The 23,318-nt window shown below is 50.6% G+C and overlaps 1 protein-coding gene across 6 annotated transcripts in view; it reads right to left on the reverse strand.

The window, feature by feature from the left end:
- The window catches only part of LOC116854007 (hormone receptor 4-like), a 246,428-nt gene extending 226,353 nt beyond the window's left edge, over nucleotides 1-20,075 (reverse strand). For 3 of the 6 annotated variants that reach the window (XM_032835539.1, XM_032835513.1, XM_032835460.1), the window contains exon 1: nucleotides 11,588-20,075. Coding sequence is in view for 4 of the 6 variants with exons in the window: in XM_032835460.1 (XP_032691351.1) it covers nucleotides 11,588-11,614 (27 nt within the window). In the remaining 2 variants the exon portion in view is untranslated. The remainder of the gene's footprint in view (nucleotides 1-11,587) is intronic. The other 3 variants (XM_032835481.1, XM_032835471.1, XM_032835487.1) reach the window with 3 other exon arrangements.
- Nucleotides 20,076-23,318: the final 3,243 nt, after the last annotated feature.

The following is a 23,318-nucleotide window of genomic DNA, read 5'->3' on the forward strand; positions in this document are numbered from 1 at the left end:
AGAGTCCCCATACACAGAATCCAACTCATCTTTGATTTGCGTAGGCGTATTGCCTTTCAAAAACAAATATTTAATGACAGCTCGATACTCGATTTTGTCCATTTTCACAAAAACACTCACATCAACTTACTCAAACGACTGTTACATAACAACTGCGAGTCCAAAATGGCTGAAACTTCGGTGAGTAACTGTCAACAGATGAACAACAAAATTCACTAGCTTTTATTTACAAGTGCTGCTATCTTCACGTTGAGGTCGGAAACTTTTCAGACCACCCTCGTAGAGTAATAAGATGGTGACTATAAATCTGTGTTCATTCTACTACATCTTCATGTTTAGATGAACTATAAATATATGTTTGAGGCCAAAACGAACTATAAAATATAGTGAGATTATAGTTATTCCAACTATTTTTTTTCTCTCAGTGTGTATATTTTGAAGAATCAGTGTATGTGTAATACACATGGGTACTGAAATCCTACGTAGCGCCTCTAAATGGCAGGAAACGCATCAGCAGCAGCAAATGCTACTTGTAGGTTTTAAAGAGAACTTATCGGCAAAGTTATTGGGTTAAATTGAATCAAAAGTAGTTGATGTCAGAGTATCAAAATAGGCGTTAAATGGAACATCGGGGCCGAATGTAGGATCTAAATTTCGACTCGGGGTAAGAGGAAGAGAGCAAAGAGATTACATAAAGTGTGTGAGAAGTGACGGATGACGGCGAGGTGTAAATTTCAAAAGCAGACAATCAACGTCCTCGGCCCGTCGGCGTCTACCGAGTCGTGCGCGCACAGAGTCTGATGCGAATGAGAGATCACGAGAGAGTCGCGCCGTTTTCCGCTAGGAATATTTATATCTACAAAGTGCCTGTTAATTGGCACGCGCTGTCACCTTCTCGCTCGCCGCCACCTATGAAGCCGATAAGATCCGCCGCGACAAGTACATTCGCTCGCTGCGCCAACAGCGGCGAAGCAACAGCAGCAGCACCGTCCAGTCGCGTTGCAACATTCCCGTGTGCGTTACAGAATGGTATTTCAATTCGTCACGAGTCATTTTCCCTGCTGGCGAGCCCGCGTGCGAGAACGCTCGTTCGTTCGTCCGCGAGATAGAGTGAAACGTCCAGTAGGCGGCCGCTCTTGCGCGGCTTTTGTCAGATGTATGAGGAGAGGGCAGATGTAAACGAATATAAAAATAACAAATAATTAATAAATAGTCAACAAGTTACTTTACATTTCAATGCTTGATGGAACCCGCGCAAGAGTGTGGCCTTGAGGTGCCTATTCGGATACTGAATGCGCTCTGTTTATTACAAATTCCATTTTTCATATACAAGTATCCTACATAAAGTAGTTTCAGCTTGGGAATCGAAAAGGTATATTTAACGTTCGCGAATGCACGTCAAGAATACGGCTCCAGGTCAAGTGTCGACTGGACGCTTTCTCTAAAACGGTGCTTGCAATGAAAATTAAACCATAAGACTTAAGCTCTAAGTCGTAAAAAATGGACTAATCACAGTTTTATTTTGATCATATTTGACTCTGATTGGTCAATTTCTTACAGCTTAACACGTAAGTCTTATGGCTGAAGTTCTCATTGTAGACACCGCTTTAGGTAGCAATTAAAAGCAACGAGTGAGGAGACTTATAATAGGATCGCGAAGTGCGAATGCTGTCGCCGCGGAAAGGACAACGCGTACGACAACCGGCGGAAGGGAAGGTAGATAAGGGCGAGCAACGTCAGCTCGTGGTGATAAGAGATCGGGCGAACCGACGCTGAGTTCCTCCACCTTGAAAGCAGACCTACCGAGGGGGGAAAAACCGCAGAGAGAGAGAGAGAGAGAGAGAGAGAGAGAGAGAGAGAGAGAGAGAGAGAGAAAGGGGGAGGAAAGAATGATAGAATCCGTTTCGAGATCGACAAATTATCGTAGCTTATAGCGGCCGAGGGAGAAGAAAACCCGTGGAAATTGAGAGCGCTCAAGGTGTAGTCGAGGGGGGAAAAACCGGAGAAATTGAAAAGTGTTTTCGGAATTTTTTCCTGTGGATGTGGAAAGTCCGGCTGTCGCTACGACCAGACGTTCTTTTGCATTCCTTGTTTCTCGTGGCGGCGATAACGCGTACTTACGGTTACGTTCAAGTACCGACATGTGATTTGACGCTTTGCAGTCCGTCACGAAAGTATTACGAGCGCCGCAACGAAATTACGCCGCCCGGTGCAGTTTTAGAGTGTTGCCTGTATCAACTAGCGGATATTGAAAGAGAGTGCATCGAACAGCACTCTGGAGATCCGCTCGAGAGAGCCATTTCGTTGATACGACGGCTTAATCGCTAGGAGTAACGAATTAGCGCTCAACGGCGGAAGGGCTATTCGCGTAAACGCGAAAGCTGAAAGCTAACATTAAGCAATCGTGAGTAATCGCGCTCGTGCGTTATTAGGGAACGAAATGGAAAAGTGATTATGCACGAGAAATCGTCAATCGACGGCGAATGAACGTGTGGTCGATGGGAACGACAAATTGAACCCTCTCTTCCTCTCTCTTTCTCTTTCTTCTCCTGTCTTGTCGTAGGGAAACGGTGATCGGTTGGAGTTTATTACCCGGATTTCAAGCGCGCCGTAATTCACGAAAAATAGCATAGCGCGCCCGCTCGTAATTATAGTGCTCGCGCTATGATTACGGCACGGTTCGCTGCGCGCTCCGGGGAATTCGAAAACGCGCGCACACCGACCGGGGGTCTCCGGCATCGCGCGAGGTGAGGCCGAGGTGTGCGTTTGCAGCGGCCGCCGCATACATGCCCCGAGCGTGGCTCCAACGACCGTCAGCAACGCGCGGTGGCATTGCCGATTCCCCGTCTCTCTTCCTCTTCCTCCCTCTTCCTCCCTCCCTCTCTCTCTCTCTCTCTCTCTCTCTCTCTCTCTCTCTGCGGGGGTGACGAGGTTGAGGGGAAGCACGGTCGACCGGGTAGGGCGACGAGAGGGGTGGCAGCCGCGCTACGTCGTCGCTACGGCGAACATGGTGGTGGGAGTCCACGGGTACTCCACGGTAGGGGTTGCGGGGTGGAGGGACGATCGTTCTCGGTGGCAGCAACGGCGTGCTCGGTGTCATTGCCTCGACGCTCGGGGCGGCCAGTGACTCCATCACTGACCTAGTGCCGAGCAGCACCGACAGCCGACGGCGGAGACCGAACGCTAGGCCGTCGACCTCGGCCGGCCTCCAGCACGACACACACCGACACATCGAGCAGCGCTCCGCTGTCGTACACCTCGCACTTCGTGTCGTTCTTCGTCTCTATGTTCCCTCTCCCGGCTCTCTCACTCTTTCTCTACCGCTCTCGTTCTCTCTTCCTCTCTCTCGGCTTCTCACTCCCTGTCCTCTCTCTTTTCTTCCCTGCACCCGTCTCTCGCTTCTCTCTCCTCCTCCCTCCCTCCCTCCCTCCCCTCCCTCCTTCTCTCTCTACAGCTTCGTTATACCTCCGCTGGCTGCTGTTTCTGCCGCCTCGTCGCTCGTACGTAGCGTCTCCGTGTTCCTCCGTTCCCGATCTCTCGGGTGCGTCTTGGATGCATGCAGTATGTACACTCTCCTCCGCGGCTCTGAGACGGAGCCGCCTCTCTGTCTTCCTCTTACCCTCTCTGTCCCTCTCTCTCTCTCTCTCTCTCTCTCTCTCTCTCTTCCTCTCTTTCGATTTCGAAAATCACGGAGGTCGCGAAACCCGCAAACGAGGGCCGAGGAAGCCGTCGATCGCGGAAAAGAGACAGAGAAAGGGGAGGGAAGGAAGAGAGTGAGCGGAGCCTCTCACTCTCCGCGCGCACTTTTCCTGCTCGCTGAAAGCCCCTCGCGTGAGGTCGGAGGAACGATCGCTTTCTTCTGCAGGAAAATGGGATCGTTACACCGTGGCCGATGCCCGATCTCGCCGCGCGAACCGACTCTCTTGCTCGCTTTTGACCCACGCGATACGACGTCGACAATGACGACGACGACGAATGTGCGTGGGTGGTTGTTTCTCGCGTCGTGTTCGATTCTGGGTTAAGTAGCAAAAGGACAGGTACAAGGCAGGTCGCGTGCGCTTTAATCGACGTTGCGTCGCCGGCAAAGCGTTAATTGCGAGAGAATTGCTTTCTTCCGCACTCGGCCGCGCGCGCTTGTGTAATCATGGCGGTTTAATCGGTCGAGTCTTTAATTAACGCGTCAATCAGAAGACCGACAATCCGAGGAAGAGATTCTTCTGTTCTCGCCGACGGTGCCGGACGGAACGAAGTATAATAACAGCGGCCCCCCTCTCTCTCTCTCTCTCTCTCTCTCTCTCTCTCTCTTTCTCTTTCATCTCGTTACGATTTTCGCGAGTTTGCACACTCACGCACGATATCCGTCGTGTCACAGGAACGGCTGATTGCGGCGTGACGCGTCGTGCTCTCGCGACAAGGCTGAGGAGACGCTCGGACCATCCGGGAAGAGAAGCGCGACTTCCGGTACTCGCGCAACGGAGATCCGATCGGCGACACGGGTCGCCGTTAACGAGTGTGTCTCGCGATTTAAGAAGGCGGGCGACGAACGGAGCCCGTCTCGAGTCTCATTCTCGCGCGCGATGAACGAGACGACAAGTCCAAATAGAGACGCAGCGACTGCCGCGAGGGAAAAGTGCCGGCTTGGTACTTATCGATTAAATTGTCGACGAGTTTGTCCGCGCACCGTGTGTGTTTGTACGATAGACACACATACACACATGCATACGCTATTTTTTCAGTGGAAGTAGGTTAATCAAACCTACGACAAGATTCGTACGACTGTCTCTCCGGGACATCGTCACGGCAATACGTCCGTTTCGGTCGCGCGAATTCGTGCGAAATGCATTATGCCCCGTGAGTTCTACAAGACATTTTCGGCGAAAACCTCTGTCAGATCCTTTCGAATGCGTTATCCCCGCGATTTTAAGAGAGCACGAACAGTCGGGCGAGTTCAGATCCGATTTGCGAGTCGCGCCAAGACCGTAGGAAATCGCACGTCTCTCGTCTGTTATATCACAGCGTCGATCTGTAACTTGTGCATTCTACAAATCGCCGTAGAATAGCGCGCTTAAGGGTAGCTTTTTGCAAAAAGTCACTGGAAATCAGAAATTCGTTAATATTTCTATTCTCCGTATAAAAACGTATGGTATGTATGTACGATAGAATTGAAAAGAATATATTTATACTTTAATATCACTTTCTATATAGTTTATTTTATTTTACATGTTATTTCTCGTGAAAATGTCTTTATCTCTGAGTCGCAGTGAAACTCTTTGCACATATTATCTTGAATACTTAAAATGCGCATATATAAGAACTGTGATTAATGTTTCACTACTCTATTTAATAATTTTCTAATTTTCTGCCAAGGATAACAACATAATATATTTCCGTAATAATATGTCTAATGAAGTTCCTAGCAACGTCATTAATACGTTAATTAACGTTATCAGGTTTGCGAAGTGTTGCGCATTTCAAAATAAAAGAATTCTGAGATTTAGATTCAATGTCTCTGAATCAATGTCAAATTATTTGCGTCACTTTCAGATGAAACACATTATATTAATCTGTAATTTCTTCCAAATTTTTGCATTGTTTCGGGCAAGACACATCCTTAAGGCGACGAGGTATCCGTCGCGTTAAAATGTGTCACGACGTTGTAACCGCTCCGAGCATGATCGATATGTTGACACAGTTCTCCCTCGTTTGCTATCTCTCAGCTTAAAGCCACTCGAATAACGTATTCCCGAGGTTTGGCAGATTTCTCTTGGCTACGCCTTATAGATCAATAATGGCGCGTAACCCCGATGTGCGGACGAGATGTGCTCGTGCGAGGCTCTTGCGAAATCCCCGACGCTTTGGCACGAATTTAGCGGCTTCATTCAATGCCAAAAGACCGATCGGCAATGCGCGAGACGAGTCTCGCGTTCTCATACTGGGTCAAAAGTGCGTTGACTCTCCCGCGAGCGATCGTAAGAATTCGCAAGCATGGAAGGAGGAAGAGAGAAGCGTCACCGCGGCGCACGATTATGTATATTTAGTTATCGACAACGGTGGCGATGTAGAAGCGTTGCCACCACGAGGCTGGCTGGAAAATCACGGCATACATCCGTGCTGTGTTACCGTGTGCCGAGACCGGAAACGAGATAAGTGCGCGGAAGGAAAGATCTTAAGGAAGTCGAAAAATGGACACCGACAGAATATTGATTTTTTTCTGTAAAATTTACGCATTGTAATGGCTGCGCGGAATTACAAATGCTTTTATACGATAAAAATGCGTGCGAGAATGAATTGGAGCATCGTTGAATGCATGATAAAAACGATAGAAAATTTTTGAGTTGACATTTCGAGTGTAAATCAGCCTGTCAGACGCTGTTAGTTGGAGTTAACATTCTCTTGAAAGTAAAGATCTTATACATATTGGACGCGAGTTCTGCGGCTCCGCTTAGAAATATCTTGAAGAACATTGCTGTATCTTTACAGTACCTTTGCATCTTCGGAAGAAATTACAGATTAATATAATGTGTTTCATCTAAAAGTGACGTAAACAATTTGACATTAATTCAGAGCCTGAAAATCTCAGAATTTTTTCACCTTGAAATGCGCAACACTTCGCAAACCTGACAACGTTAAATCGCGTATTAATGACATCTCGCTGCTACGAAGTTCATTAGACATGTTATTATGGAAATATATAATGTTGTTATCCTTGGTAGAAGAGAAAATAGTTAAATAGAGTAGTAAGACGTCAATCATAGTTCTTATATATGCGCATTTTAAGTACTCAAGATGATATGTCAAAGAGTTTCACTGCGATTCAGAGAAGCTTAAGAATATCCGAAAGGTTTGCAGGAAAAGATTCCTATACATGTATGCGTGGTTAAGTTTTCCGCTGAATATGGTAAAACGATGCAAATTTACGTAAGTTCTGTATGTACGAGAAATACGAAAAGAATAGCGTGACTATGTTAGTGACGATCATCTCTGCGTTATCGACATTTTTCAAGCTCATCGTCGATTCCAGTGTCCTTTTAAATGAAAAGAAAGGACGGGAAAACAGCCCTTGTTAATTGAGTCGACTTATAACTGTAATAAACGTGCAGCTGTAATAAACGTATAACTGTAATAAACGTACCGGCTTTTTATATAACGATTGAGTTTCAGATACACATAGAGAGAATATCCTCATAGTTTCCTTTATCATATAAATTTTTTTCAATTTTACTGTTTTTAGTAACGCAAGAGTGGAGTATTTATGAAGTCTATACATGGCAAATGTTTTCGATAGCATACACATTTCAGAGCTCCTAAAACATAAATAATACATATGTGAAATGAAAACATAGTCAATTACTGCAGAACTATGTCGATCTATTCCCAGGTTACAAAATTGTTTGCTATAAAATTCTCTCCGTGCAAGATTGGTGATTGCACCTAACAAATTTTGATATCGGCAATCTTGTTGGCATCGCAAAGACTCTACCGAAATAAGTGAATGGAAAGTATAATTTGAGACAAAATTCGCAACAAAACATACTTATGGAGATGATTAATTCCTTGATTATTGTGTAGACTTGCGAGATCAATTGATCCCTTTTATCCGTCTAATCAATGCCGTGTTGTCGGAATCGCGCAACGTGCAGCAACAAAGAGCTCGGCCTGATTCGGCTCGGTCGTCGCGGAAGCGTCTCGGAATTTTGAGACGGACTCAGCCACTCGTGATCTCGCGCTCGTGTTTCGCTCATGGCGAGGAATTTCGCCGAAGGTGGTTTTGCGAAACGGGGAGAAAGAAGCCAAAGGGTCCCGTTAATATCCGTCGGCACGCGAACGATCAATGTCATTGGCTAACCTAAAGGCGGCGGTAAAAAGGAAGTTCCTATGCATACAAATAAGCACGAGAAGGTACACTTGATCCCCGGCCCGGGCAGGACGATATCGGCCGTCCCAGTCTCGCGATGTCGAGATTGTGCGTGTTGCAAATTCGCGCGAGTCGCCACGCGGGATTCGAGGCGCGTGGCGTCCTTGGTGGTGCATCGATCAGCGCCCGATCGCCGTCATCGAAGGATTTGTTTTAAACGCTCATTCAAGTCCCGCTCGCGGCCATCAAAGAGAATAATTGGGTTGCCGGTCGCGGAATCGACTCAGGTTAGCTGAGCTCGGCTCAGTGCAGCTTAGCTCGCCTCAGCTCGCCGCAGCACGCCTCAACCCTAACCTACCCCATTCGTTAACCTGACTCGTGCGCGATTCCCCGCAGGTCGATTCGCTTCGAGCGTGGATTAACCTACATACACGGCGCCGGCATTCGTGCGGAGTCGCATACGTCGGGGCGATCATCGGTACAAAATTAACCTGCCCCACCTTCTCGCCCCCGTCCTCCACCCCTTCACCGACGGCGCCGCGTTGCCTTCCTCGTCCCCTTTCTTCGCTCCCTTTCTCACCCTTTCTCCGTCCCTCCTGATTATCGCCTGCGCGATCACCCTCCTCATTATCGACTGCGGTTCATTGCACGGCGGTGGTGTCGCGCGGGCCGCATTATGAATATTCTCGCAGGCTCTTGTGCAAGAGAGAAAAAATGGAAGACTTTCCGCGATGGAGCTTGCGATATCATACATTTTATCTCCTTCGTCCCTTCTTCCTTTCTTCCTCTCCTCCTCTTGCTCGGCGTAACTCCTCTCGATGATATCGACGCTGTTCTTCGCGCGGTTCTTTAAGCCGTTCCTTAATCTGTCTTTAGAGCGTTGCACGCGCGATTTCGCTTATACGGGGACAGGAGGAAAAGTGGTGCGAACCAAAGATGGCGCTAATAAAGCTTAATATGTAAAGTTATGCTCTGTCATGTGTTGGTTGTATCAGCATCGCTGGACTAAGCTCATTCAATTAAGAGGAGATTAAGATAAAAGTACCACAATTTCCGGACACCTAATCCTGGACATTCTTATTATTTTAGTCTTTATATACGAACATTTAAATCTTGAACATAGAATGTATACTCAATAGTTGTATATATTTTATGTTGAAAGTTTAAATATTTATATTTTAAGACCAAAACAATAAGAATGTCCAGGTCTACGTCTTGGTACGTTTACTTCATGTTCAACAGTAAGGATAAATTTTCTTCGTGAGAAAAGAATTCTTTCATTTTCAATCTCACAATTTTTAGCCCGTCCTCGTAAGAGCGTGAAGAAATGTGGCTGATAAGTTTTGCTTGTACAAATAGTGTCGCTTCATGTGTTTTATCCAAATTATATCATAATCCGTTTTTACACGAGACATTCCATAACATTTATTTAATCGTTAAGGAAGAGATAAAAATAAAATAAATAAAGTTTAAGCACTGCCTTGAGAATTAATGGCTGTGTTCAGTAGAGAAAGCTGCTTTGCAACTGTTGTAAAATCCGTGAATCTGATTGAAGTATGTTCTTAATTTTGGTTGAATCCAAGAGCATGTACCAATCAGATTCACGAATTTTACAACAGTCGCAAAGCAGCTTTTTCTGCTGAACGCAACCATTACGTTCAAGGTAATCTAAATGCCTGAATTTTTTATCTCTTCCTCAATGATTGCACCTCAACGGTTACTCAGGTCGCGGTGCAAGATTTCGTTTGCAACGTATCGCGGAGCATCAAATATGATTCATAAAATCATGGACTGGAATCTTTGTATTTCGATGTCGGAATTAGAAACTGTTTCTCGTAACTAGATTCCATACGTCCGTATTGGTTTCAGAATGCTTTTGTCAATCAACAGTTGATTTTCTATTGATGGTATGCCATGAATGCGAGAGAAATCGTACGCGGTTATCGCAACGACTGGACAAGGTACTTTCCATTCGATCCGCGGAAATATTTCAAGTCACTGGAGCAACTCGGTGGCACGATCGATCGTTATCCTCCGCGGAAGTACGCTCGATTAAATCTCCCGAGGTCGATTTATTTGGAGCTAAGCCGAACGAATGCATCGAATTTAGCTTTGAGATTTAACGGGGAGAAGAAAATGGAAGAGAGAGAGAGCAGTTCTTTAGAGGTTTCCTTAGGGGTCGGGATGTCGCAGTGCCGAGAGTCACGGGTTACCTTGCGATCGCGGCGAAGACGCGGAGACCTCGTCGAGGCGAAACTCCGCTGGTTCCCGACGCAGCGGGACGAGGAGCGATCGGGCACAGCGATACGGTGGCGGATGGTGGCGCGTCAAACGCCGGGGAAGCGATTTCCGCGGGCCTCGAACGATCCTGACGTGGTGACGAGGCGGCAAATTCCGTTTTCACGCCGAGGGGAAGCGCTTCCGCGGCGACTGAGCGACCGGCCGTCTGGAGACGGGACGGGAGGACGAAGATGACGAGGATGACTACGACGACGACGGAGAAATGAAACTCGATCCGATGACGAGGGCGAGTGTCTTCTGGTCGTTTCCATCCGCTTCCTTCCCTTCCTCCGTTGCGATCGACGTTCTTTCTGCGCGCCTCCGACGCGCTGATCGCGCGTTCGCGGAAAGAGAGATTGCGGACGGCGGTTTCGCCGTACGGCAAGCGACCTCTGGGCTCCTGCGCGAGGATTGACGGCGCATGCGGGCGGCTGATCCCATCGATCACGATCTAGGATCGTTAGGTCTAAATGGAAAACGCGGCGCGACGGCTGTTCGCGTCCTCAATCGATGATCGCGACGACCCACGACGGGGCCCGTGGGTGTCGGGGTCGCGCGGGTCGGCGACAGGAATCAAAACTCGCGCGTGCAATTTATAATCCGTCGCGAATTCGCGGCAACTAATTTATATGTAAATTATGCCGTTGTGTTGGGGTATTATCGTCGCGGTGTGTAACGTAGTTTCGATGATGGAACGCCAACCGGGGGTGAGGTCGGCAGGCGTGCCGAACAAACTGCAATGCTTACAGCGTAAAAAACAAACTTACTGTCAAGTACGGCCGGAATGATCTATCGCAATGTATCATTATGCGCACATATATGTATGTGTTTGCGCGTACGCGCGCGAAACTTCCTCGCCGATTTGCGAGCAACCGCCTATTTATGCGGCACATCCGAGGAGGATAATTGGCAAAATATATCACTCCGGAAGTAACGTCCAACGCGGAGATATGGAATCAGAGCTACTGCGCTCGGCTGTTTTCCCGCCCGCGTATCTACGCGCAGAGAATGATCCAAATAACCCAATCATCCTGTCATTATTTTTATTCAGAGAACCGAGAGAGGATGTATAACCCTCAAAATTTTCGAAATGAAATGCGACCTACGGGGGAACTCTAATAATTGTCATTATACCTTGTATAACGATGCATCCCCTTCTCGAGCGAAATTATCCCAAAGCAAGGAGCTTTAAATTATCCAAGTAAGCGGGATGAGAATTCCACATCTAACGCTCTTCGGCCCCCGTATACGTGCGCGGGGTGAAGTTCTCAGTCACGCGGGGAAGGTCTGCGAGAGCGGTACCGGGTATTCCCGCCACTCTCGAGGAATTGTAAATCACGTCGCCGTGACGGGGTTAAGTGCGCGCGAAACGCGAGAAGGAAAAGGCGAAAATCGCGAGACGAGTTTACATGTATATATATATATATATATATATGTATATGCAACACTCACATTTTTGGTTCGTCGATGATCGGCCATCAACGTGAGCGCCAGCTAGTAGCGTTGCTCCCTCCCCCTCCTGTCTCCACCGTCCTGAAAGGACCGTTCGCAGCGGAAGTCCCGACTGGACTACGCCTGGGCGATGATAATCGGTGATGATGGCTCCTTCACACGCGGATCATCGCGGTCGGTCTGACGCGAACTAGACGCCTTCACTAACCGACACGCGCGATCACAATGCGACGATCAGACTCACCCTCGTGGGAGACAGAGAGAGGTGAAGAAGAAGGAGGAGAAGAAGAAGAAGATCGTAACGAGATTCACTTTCACTCGCGGCGTTCTTCTCTCCCCTTTCGCGCGCGGAGCCTCGAGATCGCGGGAGGACGAGAGGCAGACGGGGGATAATGGAACCGACGACGCGGATCACACACACGAGGAGCACGGGGGAGAAAGAAAGGACGAACAATTGCTAGAGAGAAGGCAAGAGGAGGATTCGCGAGGTCGAAAGGGAGGTCGCTGCGGCGAATCTCACTGAGAGAGATCGTGTGTCACACAGTTTCACTTTTCAATTCCTCGCGCGAACTCTCGTTGCTCCAGACGAAGACGAAGGCTATCCCCGCTGCCGTTGCCGCGGCTCACGCCGGTGCTGTCGCCGCTCGCTCCGCTCCGCACCGCTGCGCCGACTAGGTCGCGGTGCTCGTACGCGGATTACCGTTACCGTGATGTCGCTTAGCCGCACGGTAACGTCACTCGCGCTCTCTTCCCGCCGCGCTGCGACCGCGAGAGGGAGAGAGAGAGAGAGAAAGAGAGATGAAGCGGGAGGAGCGGGGCCCCCGCGCTGATATGGAGTCGGAAGAGAGAACACACACAGGTGGTCGTGTATTAATAATTTCGGCCTCCTACGATCCTGAGTCCGATGACCTCGAAGAAGCGGACAGCTGGAGGCCAGTTGACAGCGGTGGGTCGTCGATGATGCGATCGTCGACGAGGACGACGGTCTTTCTCTCTCTCTCTCTGTCCCTCGATCGTCCCTCTCTTGATCAAGGTCGGCTGGTTAACGGCGGCGGATTTTCGTGGTCCTCGCTGGGCCGCGGCCGAAACGGCCTCGGCCAAGGTCGCCGGCGGTCGCCGCGAGCTGTATTAAATGGCGGCCGGCTTCCCTTCTGGCTGCTGAGAGAGAGAGAACGGTGTTCCGGGCGGTGTCACGGCGCGCTCGGAGAAATTCTACGCTGCGAATCGACGGCGGACATGACGCCGGTTTCCTACAGCGAGCCTCTCTCTCTCTCCCTCTCCCTCGGGCTCTGACTAACTACCCTTTCCTTTGTGTCTCATATTCCTGTCGCGGCGGCTGACGAACACACACACACACACTCTTTCTCCCGTTCACGACACTCGCGCTCGATCTCTCTCTCTCTCTCTCTCTCTCTCTCTCTCTCTCTCTCTCTCTCTCTTTCTCTCTCGCTCACGGTTCTGCGAGTGCGAGGGTGGTCTTCAGCGATGGGCAGACTCACGCGGGCTCCCGTTGCAACGCGGCGCGCCGCGGGAACAACTCACCGGGTCCCGTCTGCGAACACGACACACGCTCGGTCCCAGTCGTTCCTCGTCACTGTTCATCGTAGTCCTCCTTTTCGAGCTGGCGGCGGTCGCTCGACCTCCCTCGCCGCGAACGGTGCTCGGAAGCTCGGCTATTCCTCCTCGCTGGATCCGCTAAACGTGAGGGAGAGAATTCATGGCACGTGATCCTCGTGCACGAGGGAGCGGCTCGCGGGTCACCCTCGTGCCGCGCGCGCGACGCTACCGGTCGTCCTACGGCTAATGCCTGGTCTACAATCGGTCGTATGTTATCGCAGCGAATTGCCGTGTCGTGGGGCGCGAATTGTGATGTCGTATGGCGGAAATTGTTGTGACACGCCGCACTACATTAGTCGCAATTAATCGTATCGCGCAATGCTCAGAGGCATTGTCCCGAGCGAGTGTCACTCATTCGTGACTTCATCCCTTGATCTCGGATAATCTCTTAAAGTCTGACGACCCGCTGTCCAAAAGTAAACTCGATAACACAGTCAAAAGGCATTTTATTTGCCAGGCAAAAAGTTTGTCAAATTTCCGACATTCCTTAGTATCTGTCTCTCATTATAGCACTTGCAAAACTTAAAAATACTCCGCCATACGCCATTCATTTTCACGCGCAGGATTCACCACGACCTCGCGAATCGCCACTGTCCCCGTGGTGGCGTGGAACATTTATACGACTTATCGTAGGGCACAGACTCGCCCGAATCGCGCGCGAGCGCTTCTGCGAAGAAACGGCTGGTGCGCGGCGCGTGTTGCGACGCTGAAGGAGGTTGCGAGGGGCAAAGATCGTTATTGTGAAGCGACGGGGCTCGTCTCGGCTCGGTCAATTAGCTGCCTCAGCTCTGTGCGATCGGGGACGATCTCTGTGCGCGATCTCTCGATCGCGAATTTTCCGCGCGACTGGTGGCGGGCCAGCGAATTCGGGGAGGTACGCGTCGGACGTATTTCAGTCGACCACGTAATTCCTCTTTCAGGCTGTCCCCGAGACCTAACGCGGCTGTGATCGGCGACTGAGCAAATATTGTCATACAACGAGATTAGCCGGATTAAAGTAGTCCGGCTGATTGAGTTCGCGAGACGCGGGCGATCTTAATTAAATCCACTGCGAATTCCGAAAATCCCGACGCGAAAGTATAATGGGGACTCTGTGTCCGATTGCGCGCTGAGAAAAATTTCTGGTAATAGTTAACCAGCCTGTGTTATAATTACTACATTTAGTGAAATAGTCATCAACTAAATATAAGAGAATATTAAATATAAGTGAATATAACTAAATATAAGTGAATATTACTCTATGAAAGTTAATGTTACTAACAATTTTATAATTATTATTAAACATTTGGTAACATTTACCATATTGGTTACTATTTATCAAATGGTATAGTAAAACGCATTTGATAAGTATTACCAAACTTTTTTTTTCAGTGCGGGACCGCGTTGCATGTCTTCGCGACTGTTCCGGCGCGCCTTCCGCGATTAGTCCGACTAATCTGTATCTAGTATGCGGATTCAGGCGAGCACGGACTGATAATTGATCGCCAGCGCGTCGGGGGTACAAAGGTCCATTGACATTAGGAGCGAAGGTCTGGTGGACCACGACGAGATATCTCGCTCGCGTGAGAACACACGCGAAGATGAGCCCTTAGTCGTGGAGTAGCCGACAGACACGCTCCTCCGCGAGATGATCCTCGGCCGATCCGATATCGCGGATCGCGCTAACACGCCGCTCGCACGCATGCGAGATCGCGGTCCAGCGCGGCAGACGGCCGGTCTCGCCTATTTTCAACGGCGCTAAAATAGTCGCGCGTAGACGACGGCGACAGCGACGAGATGATGGCGCGCGTACACTGTCGTCGAGTACCTTCCGCGTGGAAGGTGCGGGAGAAGCGGTGCGGCCGGGGAATTTCGAGCGAGCGGGAAACTCGATCGACCAGCGAAACCGACTCGGCCGGTCTATTTTCATTGACACGTGCTGTTACAGCGCGAAGACGGCGAGAAGACGCGCGCGAACGTAACGCGACGCGCGTGTCCGCGACGCGCGTTTTATTTATAATCGCGCGCGCGCGCGCGCGGCGACGTCCGCGACGTGCGTTCTTCGCCGCGCTGCGTGCCGAATATCACACGTGTGTGCTCCCCGATAGACTGACGCGCGTAAACTTCGCGGCAACTTTGAGCGTATTGAAGCACGAAATTCAGCAACGTCGAGTCTCTCACAATTGGTCAGATTGCGCTCTCGTATTTATCACCTAGAAAGACGAGACAGAAACACGAAAAAAATCATCAAAATTTGTCGCAAACAATGTATCATGTTAAGTGCAACATTCAGTGACTTTTAGCAAAATTGCTGTCAATATAACAAGAATTCATATTTTTGGACGATGTAGATTTAATGAGTGATTTAAGTATATTTAATTAGTAAATGCAATTAAAAAAAGTGAAAAAAATTCAGCAGCATTGAGTCTCTTATAACTGATCAGATCGCACTCATATTTATTGCACAGAATTGCCGATTAGAAATACGAAAAAAATGATCGAAATTTGCCGCAAACAATATATCATGTTAAGTATAACATGAAAATTTCAGTGTAACTTTTAGTAAATTTGTTGCTGTGCCAATGTAACAAAATAATTCGCGTATTATTATACGATGCAAATTTTATGATTGACTTAATACAGTGTATTTACTTCATAAATGCAATTAAAAGAATTGTAAAATTTCCAGAATTCGATTGTCGTGACGATAACGAAAGTCTGCCGATAGACTGATAGCAGTAAACTTTGCAGCAACTTTATTGAATCACGAAATTTAGCAACGTTGAGTCCTTTATGACTGATCAGATTGCACTCGTATTTATCATATTTATCATAATTGATTCAATATAGTATATTTATTTTATAAATGCAATTGAAAAAATTGTTTCCATCAAAAAGTTTCCACCATCGATTGTTTCACATCATAATAATCATCATGAAAGTCTATCTGGGTGCTTTCTATCTGGTTGTGTGCCGCAACCCATTGAGGAGTCTCTCGCCTGTTTTTGTCGGTTTCAGCCCGCGATAGCGTGTACCAATGTATCAAATTGGCGAATTGAAAAAATTCCGATCTCTCGCCTCGAGCGCATCGATGAATTTTTCCGCGAGATATTAATTCTTGCAACCCGGAAGATGGGGGAGGGGGGAGAGGGCTATCTACTGCCGCGAACGGCGAGTCTATTTTCCGCGATTACAAGCGGACGTTACTTCGTGAGCGCGGCGTCACTCTGATTTCTCGGGAGATTTCTCCACGGAGTTATTGAAGATTGGCCGCTCGCGAGCGATCATTATTCGAGAATCCGGCGAGAATAAATAAGCTTCCGCGAAACTCTCGCCGTTGGCGGCGCGATAAATTTCTCCCCGGCCGCACGTGACCAACGCGGAAGCGCGGTTCCGTAAACGGAAACCAATACACACTGTGCCGGCCCGACCGAGTCGGCGGTACCTATCACGAGCGTCATTAATAACCGCGCTACTAATAACGCACCGGGCGTCATCAATTCTCCAATTATTTACGGAGGGTGTTCTCTCCGGCGTTCGACGTTATAGCGCGCCTCACGTCGGCACAGGTGAGCATTCGCGATTATCCATAGCTCACCGAATGCGAAACTTTCGGCCACTGAGATAGACGTAGCTGCGCGTGTTCTCCACTAGCTCCCGCTGACCTGCATCCTTCGCACCTTGCGATCCTTTACGAACGGAGATGCGCGCATAGAGATCACGACCGATCGTTGAGCGAGCGAAGACCCCGCGGAATCCTGCGAATTTCACGGACGCGAACGATGCACCGACTCTAGCAGATTCTGTGGAGACTTATTCTGCCGTATTCGCGCGCGTCTCAAAGGGTGTCTCTTTCCCTGTAAGTGAACGATCGGCTCGAAGCGCCGAGCCGCGATCGCGAATCCGCGACAGCCGCTCACCGGCGATCCTCTCGCATCGCTCACGCGCGCGCGGAAATCTCTGCTGACAAGCCGCACACAAGCGGTCACACGATATCGCGCGTCGCCTACGAATTTCGCGACCTAGCGCGTCGGCGTCGCGCGCATCGCGACGGATCCTTTCTCTCTCTCTCTCTCTCTCTTGCTCGTGTATCACCCGCACCGAAACTCGAAACCGAGGAAACCAAGATGAGAGATAGAGAGAGAGAGAGAGAGAGAAAGAGGGAGAAAGAGTGTTCCTGGTCTGGCTTTTCGGAAAGTACACGCGCGCATACATGCGTCGTCTCAACCTACACGCACGCACACGTGCGTGATGCGAAGGGGATGAACGCGGGGGACGTTGGGCATCGAGCGTCGCGCGACGCGCGGGTTGATCACGTCACCGGTGCATCGTCTCGCGATGCATTGGTCACACAGGATGAAACGTTGTATACTTAAATTGCGCTTATTTAAGTATCACACTGCGTGCGCTGCGACGACGACTGCGTCGTGACGATGACTACGGCGACGACGGCGACGACGACGACGACGGCGACGACGATGACTGCGATGCAGAGGACGATGACGTTCGACGATCGGCCAGTTTAGGCTTCGCCCACGTGACTGAATCGAGAATGACGTACGGAGTGAAAGAGGCAGAAACGAAAAAGGAAACAGACAAAAGTGCAAGCGGAGGGAAAGAGAGTGCCTGACTCTGTCAGGTGTGTCGAGGTGCGTTCGTTCGCTTATGCGTGCTTGCACGCGTGCACTGAGCGGGGGGGAGGGGGAGAACACGACGGAGAAAGTCGCCGTGGGACCCACGGGATAGCGAAAACGAGACCAGCGACGGAGTTTAGAAGCGTCGTGTTTTGCCGGCGCGCGGAACGCGAACGAAAGAGAGAGTGACCGCGCGAGAGGCGAGCCGCGCGCGGAAGAAACGTAAAGCAAGTATCGTGTGATAGTGAGAGAAACGTGTTGAACACGCGCGTCTCAGAGAGACAGAGAGGGAGGCGGAACGAAAAGAGAGACACGCGGCGCGGGTTAAGGACTCGCGACGAAAGGGCGCGAAGGTCGCAGGAGTCGCGCCCGCGCGGGGAAGTGCAACGACGACGAAGTCAAGAGCGCTTGCACAACCCGAAAAAGCGGAAGAGCGCACACAGAGAGGCGCCAAAAAGTCCTCAGTAGTGGCCAAAGAGGTGAAGGGGGAGGGGAGGGCGATGAGCGGAGCGCGCGGGGAGTAAAAGCGTGCAGCAGGAACGGTCGCGGAGGTCGCGCGATGACGACGAGGGGGGCACGTTGCGCGCGTAATCGGTGGGTCGCACCGCTTGCTCGCTCGCGTGTGCGCGCGCGAGCCAGCACGCGTACGCGTCGTCTATTTATACGTATGTATGCGCGAGAGATGCGTGCGTGCACGATGAATATATCCGGGAGAGTCTCTCTCGCTCTCTGTCCGAGCGCGAGACCACGACGACGACGACGACGACGACGACGACGACGACGACGACGCCGGCGAGTCTCTTCTCCGCTTCTCTCCTTCGTCCTTCTCGGATCGTCTCCTGAGACTCTTCGCTGCGAAAACGCGCGCACACCCTGATAACCTCGCGGATAATCTCGACTGATCCGCGGTTCACTATCGACGCGCCACTGTCCCCTTACTCGCCGGAGGGAATGTCGCTACGACCCCCCGACGGTCGCGACCACGCACCGCCGTGATAAGAAAGACGCGCGTATGTGTCTCGCATGTGTGCACGTATGCGTGTACGCAACGGGAGACGCGCAAAACTTGGTCACACACTGACGCGTCCACGACACACTCGCGTACTATTTGCGATTGCTCCGCTCTGCTGCGGACTCGTGTCCGCGAGTCGCCAGTCGCGCGGCGAATCGGCGGCCGGCGCGCGGAGCCGGCCGAACGAAACAACAAACGCCGTACACTACTGTCGGACGGACGGGCGGACGGGCGGACGAACGGACGGTTGAGTTCGGTCGTCGCACTCTCGCGGCTCTCCTCCTCGGCCTCTTCCTCCTCCGCCTCTCTTCGCCACTGAATAATCCCTCCTGTCGCAGCACGGGAAACTAGCGCGCGCCACGGTCCGAGCGCGGCACCGGAGCTCACGTGGGACAACGATGACGACGACGACGATGACTGCGACGAACGTGACAAAGACGACGTCGTCGGGGACGACGACTGCGTGACACTGACGACGCGCGACACCCGTCGTCGCGTGCTGCTTCTGCCGGTTGACTCGCGGGGTCTGCCTCGACGGCGACGACGACGACGTTGGAAGCCAGACCAGAGGAGCACGCCGATAAGCTGATAGCCCTCGCGCCGGTAGAGAACGAGGCGCGTGGAGCGATCCTCCACGTTCACCGGTTCCGTGTGCCGCGCGCTACCTCTTCCACGGCAGACGATCACCGGTGGCCGTGCCGGCCGGGTCGGAGAGAGGAGTCCGAGTCGCGAGTAGTGCCGACGCCGACGATGACGGTGCGTTGACGATGTTATCGGTCACGACGTTGGATTACAACTACCACTTGCACGACGCGTCAGAGCTCGCCGGGACGCGCGATAACGACGATCGCGACGACGACGACGACGACGACGACGACGACGACGACGACGACGACGACGACGACGACGACGACGAAGAAGAAGAAGAAGAAGAAGAAGAAGAAGAAGAAGAAGAAGACGATGAGACACCGCACGAAGAACGTAACTCGAGAGATTGAGAGTGAGAGAGTGACAGTAAGAGGAAGAGGAAGGCAGAGAGACAGAGAGGGACGACACACGACGTGAAACAACGCGAAGTACGTACGAACGAGAAGAAGTGGAGTAGCCGGCAGAACGAAGTGTACGCGAAACACGCGCTCCGCGGTCCGCGCGATCTCTCAGTGTAACGCACGTCGTAGGGAAACACACGCGCGCGATCTCTCTTTCTCTCTCGCTCGTTTCGGCGCTTTCTCTCTCTCTCTCTTTCTATCTTCCTCTTTCTCCCTCCCTCCCACCTTCCCTCCCTCCCTCCCTCCTTCTCTCCCTCCCTGCCTCCGTTTCTCTCTCACTCTCTCTTCCTTCGTTTCTCGCGCTGCGCGCCCCGGCGAAATCGGTGGCGTGCGAGGAGAGCGAGAAGGCTGCGTAGGGACAGTTTGAGAGAGAAAGAGAGAGACCGATGTTACGCGCGTACGCACATGTGTGTACTCGGTCTATACAATCGGTACTGTATACATTTTATTACTACCCGCGCGGCACTCAACGTGTACGTATACGACAATTATACGCGCGCGCGAATATTATTATAGATAAAAGTGTCGTAGCGCGCGCGCGCGCGCGCGCACACACACACACACACACACAGAAAGAGAGAGAAAGGGAGAAAGAGAGAGAGAGAGGGAGAGAGAGCGCACGGAGCACACACGAGATTACGAACAAACGCGGAACAGACGACGACGACGACGACGGCGACGGCGAGGAGAGGCCAGGCAGCGCGCGCGCGGCGCGAGCGACGTAGCACTCTAGCAGCCGGCAGCCTGCCACTCGGGTCAATGACCTCTCCTTGCCGTCGTCGAGCTCTCCTCCACTCGGCACCGTTCCGTCCCACCACCTTCGAGCACCACCTCCTCCACCACCGGCACCACTACCACCACGCGCTCATGTTCCCCCCGCGTCGACCCCCACCATTGATCGCGCCCCCACCGACTGTGCCGTACGTTTTCCCACTAGCGAGGACGCGCGGTCAGCGGCGTCGTGACGCTCTCGGGACGCTCTCGGGACGTGCAGCGTCGAGTCGCTGTGTCGACGTCGCGCGCGAACGTCGTTCCGGCACACCGGGAGGGTGAATTCGCGTTGGCCGCTGGAGGGGGCAGCGCGCGCTGGTAGGGGCGCAAGCTCCCTTCGGCACCCTTTCACGTCGCACGGAGGGGTGCGCGTGTGAGAGCGAGAGCGAGCGACAGAGAGGGGGAAGAAGGAAGGGGTGCTGTTGGAAGGCCGCCGCTGTCGTCGCCGCCGCTTCTGCCGCCGACACGTTTCTCTCTCTCTCTCTCTCTCTCTCTCTCTCTCTCTCTTGTACGCACACACACACATACACACACTGTCACGCCGACGGGAGGCGGCGTGGGGGCCGCGCGCCACCGCTCGCGAGGCGCGCACGCCGGGTTCACTGGAACAGTGTACCCTCAGAACGGTGCAACGCTCTCCTCTCTTCCTGATTCCGCTTCACAGTTGAGACTTCCCTGCCGCGCGCGCGGCGGGACGGGAGAGAGGAAAGCCCGGACGCCGGAGAGAGAGCGAGAGAGAGAAAGGAAGAGAAAGAAGAAGAGAGAGGGAGGAAGAGGGAGAGAAACGCGAGCGGAGGGTCAGTGATGACCGATTCCGGCGATAACGGGGCTACGATCCAGGGTCAAATTCGATGCTCCCGATGCCGAGACTATCCTCCCCGTATTCGAAACTCGGTCTTACGCTGGAATTTGATCTTGGAAACGGAGGCACACACGCCGTGCGTGCGACGGAGCGTCGATCTCGGAGTTAAGCGAAAATTGGCTATCGCACGCTCGTTCGTGATCCTGCCGATCGATCACGGTACGGTTTTGGCCGCTTTATTAGAGACTTGTAGATCGACACGTTGTGCGTGCGAGATGAGATACAGATAATTGTCAGTTGCATCGTTTCATCGGCATGATGCTCTCTCGCGTGATGATGAGCGAAGGTGTTGACACTAAAAGGACCAAGGTGGTCTATTAACTACCTGAGAAGAAGCTGGCATATTTTTTTAATGATTCATTTTTTTTTTAAATCCCACGACTTTTTTTTACTTTTTGTCGTCACTATTATGCATGTCTGTACAAATTGTAAAATAAAAGTACCGATGTACTTGGTCTTTAAATACAAATATTTAAACTTTCAACTAAAAAAAGAAAATATATATGTACATACGTATATTAAAAAAAAATATATATGTATTTTCCATGTTGAAAATTTAAACATTCACATTTAAATACCAAAACAATAAGAATACTCAGGATTAAGTATGTGTCCGGCAATCAGTACTTTTATCTTAACGGCACTTAACGGTCACCAAATTTAATTGACTACTCTCAGTCCTTTTAGATACACACAATTTCTGATCCTTCTAGTATTAAGAGAAATGCAGCGGGTCGAGACGATATCGATATATGAAAGCGAAAATTCCGCCGACCTGCAGTCCGCAGGGGAAAATAGATACGGATTTATAGATGTTCCGCAGTATTTTCCAATGGTCCGAGATATTATGATTATTTCAATGGCATTTATTATATTACCATTAATACTGTATGCAATTCGCGAGAAATTTATTATAACACAGCTGCGCGCGGCGCCGTTGAAAGGTTCGACAGACCGTCGAGAGGTTTCATTCAGCGTCTTTTCATTCAAGTTTCGCGGGCTCGCAAAATATTTGCGCTCCGCGCGCGTATCTGCTCATTACGGGCGTAAAGAACAGCGTGACGCTCTTTCTTATTTCAACAGACGCCAACGCACGGGCAAATACAAAACAAGGCGATAACGAATAATGCGTAACTAATAAGCTCCGTTCGATCACACCGTGCGTTCCCGGCAAATATTCCTGCGCCTCTCAGGGTCAGACTTTTTCACTGCCGCGCGTCCTTGTCAGATTATCGCGACGAGCGGATTCGCTGATTTTCCCGACCTTTGAGCACGTCCGTAAATAGCACGTGGCTACCGCGTCTAAATCAGCGACGTTTCTTTATCGCGACTAGCTGGCGCGATCAAATGACGGGCGATTAGATCTCGCGCGGAGACAGCATTGACGAAATACATCGAGTAGTCGGAGGTCCGCAAAATTCGATTTTGCGGTGAATATTTTGGTGGATATTCCGAGTCGGTTTCTTTTCTCGAGTGAAATTTCAACCGTCTCGCCGCGATCTTTCAATACCACTCGTCGATAAATATCTTCGTAATGAAATCTCGTCTTGAGTTTCGGGGAATGTAATATCCGTCTGAGAAACGAGGTAGGGTAAAAGAGTACCAATGCTTGGATATGTACCTAACTTTGGGCATTTTTATTGTTTTGTTCTTTAATTAAAATATGAATATTTGAATTTTCAATACGCATAGGATATATGTGCATATATTACATATTTATATATTTTTATTTCTCAGTGTATGCAATCTCTCTTTGTTCAGTTTGCATCCGTTCTATTTGCTTTTCTATTTTTATTATAATTATTCT

The sequence above is a fragment of the Odontomachus brunneus genome, unplaced genomic scaffold (assembly GCF_010583005.1).
Source record: "Odontomachus brunneus isolate Ranch 3 - 2012 unplaced genomic scaffold, Obru_v1 Obru_scaffold_001, whole genome shotgun sequence".
In the NCBI taxonomy this organism is placed as follows: domain Eukaryota; kingdom Metazoa; phylum Arthropoda; class Insecta; order Hymenoptera; family Formicidae; genus Odontomachus; species Odontomachus brunneus.